General features: G+C 55.8%; 1 protein-coding gene across 1 annotated transcript in view; it reads left to right on the forward strand.

Moving 5' to 3' along the window:
• Nucleotides 1-14,959, forward strand: part of LOC111816138 (5'-AMP-activated protein kinase subunit gamma-2-like) — a 148,827-nt gene that overhangs the window by 73,715 nt on the left and 60,153 nt on the right. The window contains exons 2-3 of the mRNA XM_023712777.1: nucleotides 4,113-4,184; nucleotides 9,032-9,337. Coding sequence (XP_023568545.1) covers nucleotides 4,113-4,184; nucleotides 9,032-9,337 — 378 coding nt within the window. The remainder of the gene's footprint in view (nucleotides 1-4,112; nucleotides 4,185-9,031; nucleotides 9,338-14,959) is intronic.

Below are 14,959 nucleotides of genomic sequence, written 5' to 3' on the forward strand. Positions count from 1 at the left end.
GGGGACTGAGACTGCATTTTGTTCCTTCTCTTTGTCATTTTGTATACCACTGTCTTCTGACCTTTGGTGTAGAGCTTAGATAGAGTTATTACCTTAGTACCAGGTCTGGATCTATGAAGTTCGGATTCCTCCAGGTGGGTATTGCTTGGATCTGGCTGTGTGCTCCACTTCTTTCTGCTGCACGTGTTGAGTTGAACCCTTTGTGTCTCTCTGGCAAGATGTTCTGCTCCTGAATCAGCTGGGTGGGTCTTGCCTCTAGCCTCTTTGCAGGGAGTTTTGAAGGGTTCCATGCTGGGCCTACACTCTGGGTCAATGAGGATCTGTGGGCCCTGGGTGGTCTCACTCACTCGCCAGGCCTGGGCTCTGGGTCTATTCAGCATCCAGTGGGCCCCGGGTCGTCTCACCCACTTGCCAGGCCTGCACTCTGGGTCTGTTCAGGATCCCGTGGCCTCAGTCAGGCCTGTGCTCTGGGTCTATTCAGGATCACGCGGCCCCAGTCGTCTCACTCACTTGCCGTGCTTGAGCTCTGGGTCTGTTCAGGATCCCACAGCCTCGGTCAGGCCTGTGCTCTGGGTCTATTCAGGATCCGGAGGGCCCCGGTTGTCTCACTTAGGAATTAATTCTTACAATGTATATCATACTGGCTAGCTATGTATCACAGTGACCGGCCAGAAACTGGAGCTAGAACTATTATTACCTGGGCAACAAACAAATCGAAATACACTAGCTGGGTGGGGGCATCTTCTGCTACACTTAGAGAAACAAACTGGCAGGTGGAAATGATACAGTGCCACTTGCCCTGTCATATGGGCTTGTCTAAAGTGCTGGGGACAGAGGACAGAGAAATTAATTCTGCCTGGAGGTGGGACCAACCAGAGATGATATTTGAATTGGGTTTTGTAGGACATATAGGAGTTTGCAGTGTGAATCAGCATCCAGGAGATGGGGAGCAGGAATAGCAAGAGCCACGTCCCAAGAAAGGGAAACTAGAGTGTTCAGGGGCGGCCCACAAGGGTCACTCGTACTTTACTGTGGGCCAAGGCCCTGTTGGAGCTGGGACGGGAAATCAGAGCTGTCGTGCACAGCGAGGCTGGCTCCCTGGGAGGGAGGATGTGGTATGTAAAGAGTGACTTCAGGCTGAGAGGTCTCAGGAGTTGAGCCGGCACCCAGACAGCAGGTCTGTGGACACAGTACCACAGATGGTTTCCATCACCGGAAGAAAGATGCGTGTGGAGCCCGTCAGAGACGTGGCTGTGGAGGTTGGCCGATCCATGGAGCCTGGAGTGGAGCACACAGGGGCAGGGGGCAGCTCCCTTCCGTGTGGACCCCGAGAATTTCCCAGGCAGAAGCTGGAGCAGGGCCTTTATTCATTAGTCCTTCATCTGCAGCAGGACCCAAGCTCCCCAGGTGACCCCAACACTCAGCCAGGGCTGAGAACCACAGACACAAAGGACAGCAGCGGGCCGAGCATGCAGGCCTGGAAGCCACTCCTAGCAAAGCCGGGCAGAGCTCCTGGACCCCAGGGAGGGACAGACAGGGAACCCTTTTCAAGCAGAGGATGGATGGATGGATGGAGGCAGGGGAGGCTGACAATTCTGGGGAACAGTGAGTTGACCTGGAGAGCCCTCGGTGAGAGGGGGTGCCAGTCTGGACCCGAAGCCTCCGCAGGTGAAGCACACAGAAAACATTAAAACACTGCTGCAGGGCGCCGGGGAGATGGCTCAGAAGAAAACACTGCTGCAGGGGATGAGAGATGAGTGGAAGCGCATCTCGCGTCCGTGGGAGGCCTCGGTAAGAGGGCGGCGCTGCTCCAGTCGACCTGTCTGCAACGTAGAGTCTGTGCAAGGATTCTCATGAGGAGTTTTGGGTTTTGTTTTTTTACAAAAATAGGAAAAGTTACCCTAAAATTCCTATGGAATTTCAAAGGACCCTGAGTATCAAAAAAAAGAAACTCTTAGGCAAGAGGAAAAATAGAAGAAAGTTGGAGGCTTCACTCTTCCTGATCTCAAGCTTACTAGAAAGCTACCAATAATGAAAAATAGTGCTGTACTGGGGGCGGGGAGACTGGCAGGACTGGGCAGAGAGCCAGGAATAAGCCATCACGTTTATACGGTCAGGTGGCTTCTGCCAAGGGCGCCGAGGGTGCCAAGGCCACACAGCACGGAGAAGGCGGCCTCTGCAGCAAATAGTGCTGGGAACGCCAAGCATCCGCGTGTGAAGGAACAGAGTTGCGTCCTGACCTCACACCAGGCACACAGACCAACTCAGATTAATCAGAGGCCAAGTGTAACTCAGAAGAAGCACAGGGGAAAGCCCGTGGCGTTGGCCTTGGCCCTGAGGCCTTCCCTGCCACACCATCGCCACAGGCAACGAAAGGAGACATAGACGAACTTATCAAATCAAAGACTACTCTGCATTAAGACACAGAGGAGTGGAAAGGCAGCCTGGTGGATAAGGAAATGTCTGCAACTCGCCTGTCTGATGAGGGGTTAAAGACCCAGTGTGTATGGAGAATTCCTACAACTCAACAACAACTAACCCGATTAAAAGTGGCAAAGAGGGGCCAGGGATATAGCTTAGCAGCATAAGCACCTGCCTGGCAAGCTCAAGGTCCTGAGTTCAATCCCTGGTACCACAAAAAAAATAAAAATAATAAAAATAAAAATGGCAAAGGGCCAGGGATATAGCTTGGCAGCACAGTGCCTGCTTGGCAAGTGCAAGGTCCTGAGTTCAATTCCCCAGTACCAATAATAATAATAATAATAATAATAATAATAATAATAAACATTAAAAATGGAGAAGGATTTACATAGGCTTTTCTGAAGTAAGCACATGAAAAGATGCTCCACTTCATTATTCGTCGAGAAAATGCGAATGAATATCATAATGAGACGCCACCTCACACCCGCCAAGGCGACCACCGGAACAACCCACAGAGAGCAAGTGTGGAGAATGTGGGCAGACCCAGACCCCTGTGGCCTGTGGGTGGAGGGGAGATGGCAGAGATGCTGTGGAAGAGGTGTAATGACTCCCCAAGAAAACTCAACCTATGATGACCTCATGTCCAGCAACCCCACTTCTGGGTACGCAGCCCAAAATACCCAGAAGTGAGGTCAGGACAAGTTATTGGTAGACCTGCAGCTGGCTGGGGCAGCCCTCACGAGATGCTTCGGTCCAGCGGCCTTCACATCAGGTCTGTGGGCTGAAAAGTCTGAGCCACTGGGGGGGGGGCAGGGAGGGTTCCCCTGTGTCTTCTCCTTGGCTGGCAGATGGCGCCACCCTGTGTCCTCACATAGCCGTCCCCATGTGTCCTTATCTCTCCTCATCAAGTTACGGGAGGATCTCAGTAAGAGACCGGATCTCAATACCCATCCTCCTGCTGGGGAGGGTGAAGAGGTCCTGGGTGGCTGTGGGACTGAGGAGGCCACTGAACTATACTGTGAAAACGTTTGGGGCCGGACACAGCTCAGACGCAGGGCACCCACCGTTTGCATGGCAGTGGGGGCACGTTGTGGTGAGTTGTGTGCATTCAGTGAAAATGCTCAAATAAGAAGAAAGGGTAAGGAGCCGGGCGGGTGTTCCTGGAGCGGAGGGGCTCCCAAGGCTGAGGGCAGCAGGCCCAGGGCCAGAGCAGGCCCTGAGACCAGACGCGTGCACGCTAGCTAAGGTGTCTGTCCTGGCCTGCCTTGGTCCCTGCCCCTCCACCTGGATGCTGTGGGCTCGGCTCTCCTAACTGCTGTGGTGTTGTTTGCCCAGGAGACACGATACCTCCTTGGGCCACTCCAGAGATAAAGTCCTGCCTGTCAGCCACTGCCCAGGGTGTCCCCAACTGGAACCTGCTCGTCTCCACCCCCTACTGCCTTCGTTCCCTTTCTGTCCTTTCCATCACTGGGTGGCAGGAGGTGATGACTGCTGTGTCTGGAAGGTGGCCAGCACCTTTGAAGGGGCTGGCTGACATTACTCACGGCCTCCTCTCTCCCGCGTGCCATCTACAGCCTTCTTTCCACTCTGGTCCTTGGGGGAGGGCTGGGAAGGGGAGGGTGAGCCCCCTTTGGATCTCACAAACCCCTGGGGCTTCTGTCTTCATCAGAACCTCTCTGTCTCTCCCCCAGGACCTGAGTTCCCTTGCCATGCCGCTTCTCGACGGAGACCTGGGCAGCTCAGAAAAACATCCCTCCCGCAAGGTAGGTCAGGTCCCTTCCTGAAGCTGCGTGAGCAACTGGGGCGGTGGAGGCAGGTGGAGCCCCAGACACGTGGCATCCGTGCACTCACGGTGCCCAGCAGTACCCAGCAGTGCCAGCGCCCCTCTCTCCCGCATACCCCACTTTCTAGCTCACTGCTCTCCTCCCAATGCTGTCTCTGCCAGCAGGAAACCCCACTTCTGAGACTGCTGGCGGGCAGGGCCGGGGGCTTCAGAATGCAGGCCGGGGTGGCCACAGCGGAGAGGGCGTCCAGGCAGCCTGCCTGGTATCTCCTGCAGTGGGGAAGTGAAGGTGGGGCCAAGGCCCAGGCAGGAAGTGCTCCCTGGGCGTCCCGTGGCCCACAGAGCCTGAAGCAGGTACCCGCAGGGAGAGCCGGCCAGGTGCTTGGTGCTGTCTGGGAGCACACAGGCTGGGTGGGAGGATTGCCCTGCTAGAAAGGCAGATCTGGTCTCTGGACGTGTTGTTACATACAGAACGATCAGCAAATCGGCACAGCCCGCTTAGACATTGGCTCAATGCCGCCAGCCTGCTGTACGCGGAGCAGGAGGCCTGATGAGCAGATCACCTGTTCTCCTTGTTTCCTACCTGGGGACTGGAATCGCCTTCCCCTGGGGACACTATTCTCCTAAGACTCTCTCTCTGTGGACACCGCTGTGCTCTGGGCAGGCGAGCAGAGACAACAGCTGGGTTCCCATGGACCTTGCTGCCTAGGGTTTCCTAGGCTGCCCACTCACAACCAGCCAAGACTGGGGGGCGGACAGTATGCGCCATCCCAGGACCACCCACAGACTCCAGAAACCTCGAATTTAGGTGACACACAAGCCCCCGTCTGGATAGGCAGAGGGAGGGAAACACCTACCTCTGTTAATTTCCAAATCACCTATAAAATCTTATCTGTCCCTTTGTGTGGGGACCTCAGTTCCAAAGGAGCAGCCCCTGGGGAGGGGACCGCAGTCAGATCCTGCTGACATCTGGCTCCCTGTGTGGATGTCACTAGAGTGCTGCTGGGAGCCCAACACAGAGAGGAGGGAAGCAAGGGTGTGCCCGAGCCATGGCTGTCGCCAAGGAGGGGGATGTGAGGAACCCGAGGAGGAATGAGGCAGAGGGGCTGTGGCCAAGTCTGCCCTCAGGAACCTTTTGGTTGCCGATGTAGCATGCACGAGGCTCCAGTCACTTCCACCCGGGCAAGGATGGATGGGTGTGACGCTGCGGGTCCTGGGCTCCGGCCCCCCAGTGTGTGCATCTAGATGGGAGAACGGCTAGAGAACAATACGAACGCTTCCCCAGGTCAGAGTTCTGCATCACAGCTGAGCCAGGCCTGCATTGAGGCTGCTTGGCGTTCAGATATGCGGGACTGGACTACGTATCAGGCTGGGGGTGCAGCCAGTGGGGGAGGAGCTCCCCGCCCCTTCCAGCTTGTGTCTGCGTCTCTGTGCCTGTGCACAAGAGCGTACACACCACGGAGCAGTGCTCCTACGAGGAAGGGTAAACTCAGGTCATTTGTAGGAAAGTCCATGCATGAGGTTGAGCCCGGAGTGATAAGTGTAATAAACCAGACAAACAAGCTTCAGCACCCTGTGGCTCCTCTCCTGTACGAGAAATCTGGAGTACAAATGAAGTGAAAAATAGGCACATGGTGCATGCGCCTGTGATCCCAGCACTCGGGAGCTGAGGCAGGAGGATCACTGAGGGTTCAAGGCCAGCTTGGGCTACAAAGTGAGCTCAAGGCCAGCCTGAACTGCATAGTGAGACCCTGTCTCAAAAATAAATAAATAAATAAATAAATTGCAAAATAAAAGACAGATAATAGGGAACAGGGACATAGATCTTTTGCAAAAGGGAAGGGGATTGAGAGATGGAGGGAGAAGGAAGGAAGAGGAGGATAGGAGATGAAGAAAGAATTAAGCTGCGCCGTGCACAGGGGCTAACTCCCCACGAGGAAGGTGATCATCATATAGTGTCTCAGCTACTTTTCTCTCGTGGCTGGAACAAAACCCCGACACCCAAAATTAAGGAAGGAAGGGTTTATTTGGCTCTCAGGTGGAGAGCCTCTTAGTGGAGGTTTCGGCCCATACTCAGCTGGCTCCAAGGCAGAGGACAGCAGTTCATGGTGGCGGGACACAGCAAAACAGCAAGAGCAGAAAAGCAGGAGGAGCACTGGCAGAGAGCCGGCCCCTCTCCCTCCCTCATACTGCACTCAGACTGCCTGCCCCAGGGTGAGCGTAGCACCCACACCTGTAATCCCAGCACCGGGCCAAGAATTAATCACAAACTAGACGCCCCATGACTGCATGAGGCTTGGGGGGGGACACCTAGACACAAACCATAACATGCAGCAAATATGACCTAAAAAAACCAGAGTTTTTAAAAGATCCCTGTCCATTAGGGAGCCCGGCCCTCTTTGACAGTGGCCACTGAACACTGGCTGCCAGGCCACTCAGCCCTGTGTGGCCCCCACGTGTGGGCCCTTGGCCCCCTCTGGCTGTCTGAGCCCCCAGGTGCTCTTGAGCAGGCTGGGCTGGGGTGTTAGGGGCACAGTGCTGCGTCATAGCTCCCTACTCCCACCTGCGGCTCCTCCCCAAGAACTCCTTGTGTCCAACGACGCAGTGCCAGAGAGCAGCTCGGGGCCACAGGACAGAGCCAGGTCCCCTTCCTGGGCTGACACCCCGGGCTCCTTCGACACACCACCACCTCCACTCAACTGACCGGCCTGGGATGCCACGGAAGGTCCTGGTGCAGCGAGGGGCCGTGGGTTTTCTCCCCTCTGTGCCTTGATCCTGGGACCATCGCCACCTCTTCTATTTGTCATTCCTGACAGTGACCTCCGTGTGCCCTCGGACATTCTCAGAACCTGTCCACCTTAGCCAGCCAGGGCTGGCAACTGGGCTGAACTTTTGCTGCAACGACGGAATGAAATCACGGGAAGTGCTGGCCTTAGTCCCCGGGGCTGATGCGGGTACACAGGTGTGACGTCAGTGCGTCCACGTGCCACGCGGAAGGGCACCCATAGCTTGCTCTCCTGACTCGGTAGCGACCCGTGGGCAGGACTGTGACCCCATGTATCTTTAATGCTGGCCCTGAGGACACTTCCCAGCTCGTCTTCAGCTCTCCTTGGGTCCCTTAGGCAGGCGGGAGTGCAGCTGAACTGAGTTCTGCGCAGGGGAGGCTTGTCCAGGTTCCTGGTGTCCCCAGCGAAGCATGGAGCGAGACACCCGGAAAGCGGCAAGAGGAGGATTCATCAAAAAGGGGTCGTGAGAGTGATCCAGAAAAGTTAGATCCACTCTGCGGAACAGAAGCAGCCAGCGAGATGGGGCAGGACGTTATGGCTCCCCCACAGGACCGGGAGGTGCTGACTGCGCAGGGTTCTCAGAGGAAGTGTCATGCTGCCCAAAGCCCACGGTGGGGGTCAAAACTACAGTGCAGATGAGCTGGGGGTCCACAGCCCTCTCTTTTTACTTCTTTTCTGTCTCTCACCTCCCTCTGGTTAAGTAATCAGAAAAAGCAAAGCTTGAACTTCTGCAGCACAAGGCAGGGCTGGTTACAGTCTTACTCGTCTGTCTCCAGGGCACTTGGGAAGAGCTGCTGCCCAGCCAGCCCCACTCCTCGTGTGGCCGCACTGGTTCTTTAGGGTCAGGTCCAAAATCCACAGGGGAGGTTGGTGCTCCCCGAAGGCGGCACCCCTGCCTGGTCCTTCCAGAACTGAGCAAGCCCAGGGCTCAGGGCGCCCTCTAGTGGTGGGAGAGGCCAAGTAAGGGCATCGCGCAATGTCTGGATCTCGGGGCACCTTTGGGGCATAGTTCTGGTCGCTGGAAGGCAACATTCCGAGTTTCACTCTTGTCCTAAGGTACCATGAGGATCATTACTTTCCTTTCCCTGTGCAGAACTGGGGCCCACTGTGGCTGACCCCCTACTGACCTCCTACTGTCTCCAGGACTACAAGTTGACCGAGTAACAGGGTGGTCACAAATGCGTGCACACGGCGCTGTCACTGTGAATCACCCTGCACCAGCTTTCACATATACACTCCCAGTTGGCATTTTCTCAGTCTAAGGATGCCCTGTCCTCGCTGCACAGGGAGGAAACCGAGGCAGCAAGCTGGAGGAACGTGTCCCGATCACATAGCAAGGGCTGGGGCCGCCACCCAGGCAACCTCCTGAGCCCCGCTGCAGCGTGCAGAACAGTTCTCGTAGATGTGTGCCTCGGCCTATCATTATGGGTCTGACAATTTTTAAACCCATAACTAAAGTATGAAACTACCAGTGAAGCAGGTCTCTAAGATCTGCTGGCATTCTTTCTGCACACAGCAGCTTGGGGCTGGGGCTGGGGCTGGGGCTCAAGGGTAGAGTGCTCGCCTCACAGGCTGGAAGCCCTGGTTTCCATTTCTAGCCAGGAAAAAGACAAATATCCTCGTCTTGTAGCAGGGCCCTCAGCACGCAGCCCCCGGCCCACTCCATTCTGGATCACGGGGCTTTGTGCTTCCTCCTGGGGGCTGGGGAGCAAAAGAACCGTGCTCCTGTGTAGTCAGACCTGACGGCCAGACAGCTGAAGTCCCGGACGGGGGTGGCCGTCTGTGCCTCTCTCCCACCCGTCCTCCCTTCCTCTCACTTCCTGGAAGCCCTTCCTGAGAGCTGGGCCAGGTGGTCAGGGGCCCCCCGGGGCAGTCTAGCCTCAGGGCAGTTGCTGACCTTGACCCACAGTGGACACCTCTGTGGAAGGGCTCAGGGCCATTTCTCGGCAGCTCGATGAGAAAGGATGGTCGTGTTGCACTCAGGACAGGGCAAAAGTCAGTCCTCAGAGCGCTGCAACCTCACCCTCTTGTTTCTCCGCAGGTGGACAGCCCCCTCGGCTCGGGCAGCCCCTCCAGAGGGCTCTTCTCCAGAGGCCCTCAGGCCCGGCCCTCCAGCCCCATGTCTGCACCCGTGAGACCCAAGACCAGCCCGGGCTCTCCCAAAACCCTGTTCCCGTTCTCCTACCAGGAGTCCCCTCCGCGCTCACCGCGCCGCATGAGCTTCAGCGGGATCTTCCGCTCCTCCTCCAAAGAGTCTTCACCCAACTCTAATCCATCGACCTCACCCGGGGGCATCAGGTTCTTCTCCCGCTCCAGAAAAAGTAAGACACTGGTGCTATGGTTTCAGGTGGGTGCCGGGCTGCGGGGACCTTTGCTAGAGCCACTGAGCCAGGGCCACCTGCCGCGTGGCTGTGGGGTGGCTGTTGATGACTTGGGGTGTGTGTGTGTGTGTGTGTGTGTGTGTGTGTGGCCCGAGAGCAAATCGCTGTCCAGGGCATCAGTGCCCACCTGTCACTTGGGTCCTTCCTGTACGACGAGCTCCATGGGGCTCACTGGAAAGATCCGGGGCTCACAGTCGGCTGCAAGGACAAACGCTGGCCTCCTGCCATCTCTCGAAACCAGGGCAGGCCTGGCTTCTGCAACCCCGTCTCCATCCTTGTGGCTTGGTATTTGGAGGAGGGCTTTGTATTTGCTTTTGGCAGGTCCTGGCTTCTCTTTGGGGGGCTCTGGACGGCGGGGATGGGATGCTGGGACGGATTTGCTGGAAAAGCAGCAGGAGTGTGTGTCCTGAGAGATAGTCCTTCGGGTTCTTGAGTATTTGTGATGCGGAGATGAAAATGTCCTCCCGAGCGCTGCCGATCTCGCTCCTTGAGGCACTGGCCGACGGGGCGGGCGGGGCGTGCTTCCTCCTTTCCAGTGTCTGCCGTTCCTGGTTCTTTCCGCTGGCTTGAAGCAGTGGCATTTGGGAAGACAGTGAATGCAGTGGATCCCAAGGGCCAGGCCATTCTGCGTTCTGATGTAGTGGAGCAATCTGCCATCCTTAGGGCTGGCTGCAGCAGCCACCTGCCGAATGAAAAGACTTTCATTCTTTCCAGGCTATAGGAAGCGGGGGAGGGTGTTCCGCCTCTCCCCTTCGTGTCTAGTCCCCCTCATGCCACCTCCCCAGTATGACAGCATTCCTGCCTCTGCATGACCCCAGCGTAAAGACACAAAGTCCTGGGATTGAGGGGTTGATTGCTGGGGCGGCTGAGTGATCCTCAGAGTGGTGGGACTGGGAACGTGGTTGGGAGCGCCATCTACAGAGCCCGGGAGGGAGCAGAAAGCTGCAGCGCTACAGCTGTGATGCTCTAGAGCTTGCCCAGGTTCCTGGCCCCGCATCCCAGATACAGTTGTCCTTGGTTTCCATGGAGACCGGTCCCAGGACCCACTGCCGATAGCAGAATCAGAGAGTACTCAAGCCCCTTGAACAAGCTGGTGCAGTGTGTGCAGGTAACCTCTGCCTCTTCTATACAGACCATCTTCTGGTTGCTTATGGGGCCTAAAGCAACGCTCAGAACACCATCTTCGCAGTGCACTGTTTAGGACAGGAAGACAAGGAAAGAGCGAGCCACACATGCTCTGTGAGGATGCAGATTAGGACCAGTACTTTGGCTCTCTGGTTGGCTGACTCTATGGAGCCCACAGACGCACAGGACCAGCTGTAGGTCATCGTGGTTCCCCCTCTCAGTGGAGGGAGCAGTAGAGACCCTCGTGGGGACAGCAGGGGCAGTTTCTGGTCAGGCGGTGCCAAGCCTGTGTCAGCGCTAACCGAGTCGGCTGTATCCACCCCCCAGATCCGCCGAAACACAGCATCACAGGCTGCTGCTGAGAAGCAGTTGTGTCTCAGGCCAGGCAGAAGTACAAGGGACAGGCTCAGGCAGGGCCATGCCTGCCGGAGGTACGGGGGGAGGGCTCGCTGTGCCTCTCCCTCTTCTTTCGAGGAGATTGTGTTGGATTAATGACCTTCCCTACTTCAGTACATTAAATACAGCTGCAGTGGCCCTGTTTCCAGAAACCAGCCCATTGCAAGGTTCTGGGAAGGGCACGCACTTCAGGGATACGACGACTGGTTTACCCTTAGGGGTGAGGCAGCAGTGTGGGCATTTCCTTGTGATGAGGGGGCTGGGTAGAGCCAAGGAGGTGAGGGCTGTCAGCAGGGCAGCTCCCAGGTGTCACACGAGTTGGTGCAGCCATGCAGGACTTGGCTTGGTGCCCCGTTGAAAGCTGACCCTGGCCCCCTCCTCTGGGGGCCCTCACTGCCCAGGAACATGCTGCAGAATCCTGGCGCTGGTCCTTCATGCTCGGCTTCCTTAGAGAAACTCCCCGGGATGCTCCTCTGACCAGACCAAGCCTGGTCCCCGGGCAGCTGTTCATTTTCTTGTCCTTGAAGCATGGAGCCCAGCTTTCAGCCTGACCAACCCTGTCTCTAACAAGTGCCAGGGTCCAGCTCTGCATCCAGGTAGGGTGTGTGGTTCCAGCACTCAGGGTGGGCCACCCTTCGTGCTTTCCATTTGGCTTTACAGTTGTAGTTGGTGTCATACTGACTTGGAGGTGGATGTGGCGGTTAAACTGCACTGTATCACCTTGATTGGTGGGGGAGCTGCCCTGGGGATTGGTGGAGCGCGCTTCTGGGTGTGGCAGGTATGCTGTGGAAGTGCGACCAAGGGTCTAGGTCCTTACTCTGGCTCTCTGGCACTGGCCCCTTCTCTGCTTCCTGCTGGCGTGGCCTAGGCAGCTTTGGTCCACCACGATGCTTCTGCCCTGGAATCTGCAGACCAGGATCCGATCGTGGACCACAGTAAGCCTGTCTTTTTCTAAGTCGTGGGTGTTGCATATCACGTTCCAACAACGGGAAAATGGATACAGTAGACGCCATATCTACTTTCCTAAAGCTTGAAAATCTATTCTTGGATCAAAGTACCAGACAACATGCTGCTCCCTACTGCCTGAGAACTGATTTGCAAAGCCAAGCCCGAGAGGGACGCTGTCAGCCGGGATGGAGGGCAGCTTTACTTGCGCCAGTGTCAGGACACCCACCGTGTCAGCCTCAGAGATGTCGCGAGGACACCGCTCCTCGCCCTGGCTCACGGAGGGGATCTCCTGTCTGGCCCTAATACCAGGAATAGCTGTACCCCTCAGCTGGCCTGTTTTTAGCGGACACTAACTGTGTAACAGCCCAGTTTTCCTGTCTGTGCTGCCTGCTAGAAGTCTTTGACCCAAATTTCTGCAAAACGCTCCGAGGATCTGTCATGCTTCACCTCTGAATTTAATTATGCTCCCCGTCATTTCATCGTGACCCCACTGATTTTTGAGCAAAAAGGACACTTATTGGAAGGATTCTGGGGGTATTTATGGAATTATTTCTCTAAAAGAGCTGAAAACTCAGGACTCAGGAAGGGGAGGTACCCACTGGCCCTGGGGCTCCAGCAGCAGGACCGTGTGGACTTTCCATTCCGCCCAGAAAGTTCTTGGTCTCTGTATCTCTCTGCGTGCTGTTCTAAGCTCATTAGATGGTACCTGGTTGGCCTGGTGGGAATCCCTGAGCCACTCAGTGTTGGGGGAGGACCAAGGAGCAGAGGCAGAATGACCAAGAGCCTGGCGAGGAGGGCAGAAAGGTCCAAGGTGAGAGGCAGCCGGCTGTGCACGTCGCCTCCTCTGCTGCCTCAAACAAACACACCTGCAAGCTTCTTGTGTTCCCAAGGTGCCCTCATCAAGCCTCTGTGGTTACCCAAGACACAGGCATAAGTGTGCACATTTCCTCAGTGTCACCCGCAGCCACTGCAGGTGGAGGCCGTGACTGCATTCGAGTTTCTGAGTCCATAGTCGCCCGCTTCTCCTCGAGTTCTGTCCGCACCTTGTCTCTCTAGCCTGTCTCTTAGGCTCTATACACACAGAGCCTAAAGTTTAGCAGGTCCACCACAGATGTTGACACAGAGCATCAACGTTGTCACCTATTAGTAGGAGGAAGCAAGAGAGAAGATGGAAACTATGACGCTGTCATTTCAGAAGGGAAGATGAAAAGGGCAATGGGGGTAACTTGATCTTCAGATGCTCTGAGAATAAGAATGGGGACCCTGATGGCTCTACCTTCTCCACCTGGTCCAACCCACACTGTCTCCACAGCTGTCTTCTGTCTTCACACATCTGTGTCCCTCTTGGAGCTGAAGGAGGGAAAGCAATGAGTTCCTCCACTTCCACTTCCACGTCATCTTCACCTTCCGAGGAGGCCCCTCCGGGTCTCCAGCTGCATGGAAACAAGCCGTGTCCACCCCTGCAGGAGGTCGTCTTCCCACTGGGACTGTACACTTGCCAGTTGCTGCAGTGACCGTGTGGCCCACCAACCGGTACCTCAGGAATTCCAAAGTGGCTGTGTGGTCGTCGCCCTCTCCAGAGCAGTGAATCTGCCCTCCAAAGATTTCCCAACCTGGTTTGGGGTGATGTTGCCTTCGGAGATGAGGAAAGGAAAGTACACACCAATGTGATCTAAAAATTAAGGACTTTTTTTACAAGGCAAAACTATTCTTGTACAGTCAGCGACCTCAACAATGGTTTTGTTCCCCTTGTTCAACTTTGCTCCCTGGTTGGCGAGGATGATTACAAATGCCGCTGTGCGTCCTAAGGGGGCCACTGCTGTAATTCTTGCCTTCTCTGGAAGCTCCATGAGGTGGAAACTGACGCACAGAGACATTAAGTTGTTGCCCAAAAGCCGCACAGCTGATAAGTGGTAGAGCCAGGATCTGAACTCAGCTCGTCTAACTCTCAATCTGCTTTTAACCCAGAGGCTGAGATTCTGCTTTCAGGGCTTTAGGATGTTTCAGCTGTATGAGACGAGAAGGCGGCAGTCTGCCCTGAGCAGAGCTGGGCGTACAGAAGGAGGGGCACTAAGTGTGACGACAACAGCGGCAGCTTAGGGGACTTCGTGGCGCGCAGTCGGGTTCAGTGGCAGCATCTGTGTTTACTGGCTCACACATCTGCCCTTTGGTGCCAGAGCGGAAGCTCTCTGCAGGGAGGGACTCCATTTCCTTGAAGAGTAGCCCTCGGGGGCTAGCCAGACAGCCCGGAGGACGAAAGCAACTGCTTATATGGGAGCAGGGACTGGGGTTCGATCCCCAGTGTGCTGTGTGGGCCCCGTCCCCAGAGCACACTGAGATGTCGATTGAGACTGTGCGTGGTGGCGCGTGCCTGTGATCCCAGCACTTGCGAGGCTGAGAACATGAGGATCACTAAGAGTCTGATCTGTGTAGTGAGACTGTACTAAATACGTTTTTTAAAAAAACAGCAGTCTCAGTGTGCTGGCAAGCACTCAGCAAATCCTTTTAAATCGCTTCACTGACGCATTTAGTCCATGGCTCCACCTGCTTTCCAGTGTGTTTAAAAATCCAGGCCACTGTTTCCTCAGACTGTTCACCTGTGCTGTGGAAAACCAGCTCACTCCCCCAGGCAAGGGCTGCCCGGGCTTCGGGCGCACAGCCTTGTGGCCCAGGCACGCGGTGCACAGGCCGCTTCTCGGCCACCTGGAGTACTTCGAGTGTGTGTCTCCAGTGCAAGTCTCACCACCCACACTCCGAGCGGAGGTGATGACCGACTGGCTCATGTAATGCAGAGAGAGGTGCTGACCAATCCCGGGATGTTGTGCCGCTGAGGGTCACTGTCCTTTTTCTTCTTACCCTCATTGGCTCTGGGATAAAGGTCAAAATCCAAAAAAGCTGTGGGAGGCTGAGTCAGGAGGGTCACAAATTGGATCACCTTCTGGGCAACTTAGAAACATAGGGAGACCCTGTCTCAAAATCAAAATTTTAAAAGAGCCTGAGGTCTTGCTGCATGCAGAGTGCCTGGGTTCAATCCCCAGTGCACTGAAGATGGCACTTTGTAATAGTGGGTTCATGCTTGGAGTGCCGGTCATTCTGGTCTTCTGAGTACGGGCTGCTTG

Source organism: Octodon degus, unplaced genomic scaffold (assembly GCF_000260255.1).
Source record: "Octodon degus isolate 3935 unplaced genomic scaffold, OctDeg1.0 scaffold00027, whole genome shotgun sequence".
Taxonomy (NCBI): domain Eukaryota; kingdom Metazoa; phylum Chordata; class Mammalia; order Rodentia; family Octodontidae; genus Octodon; species Octodon degus.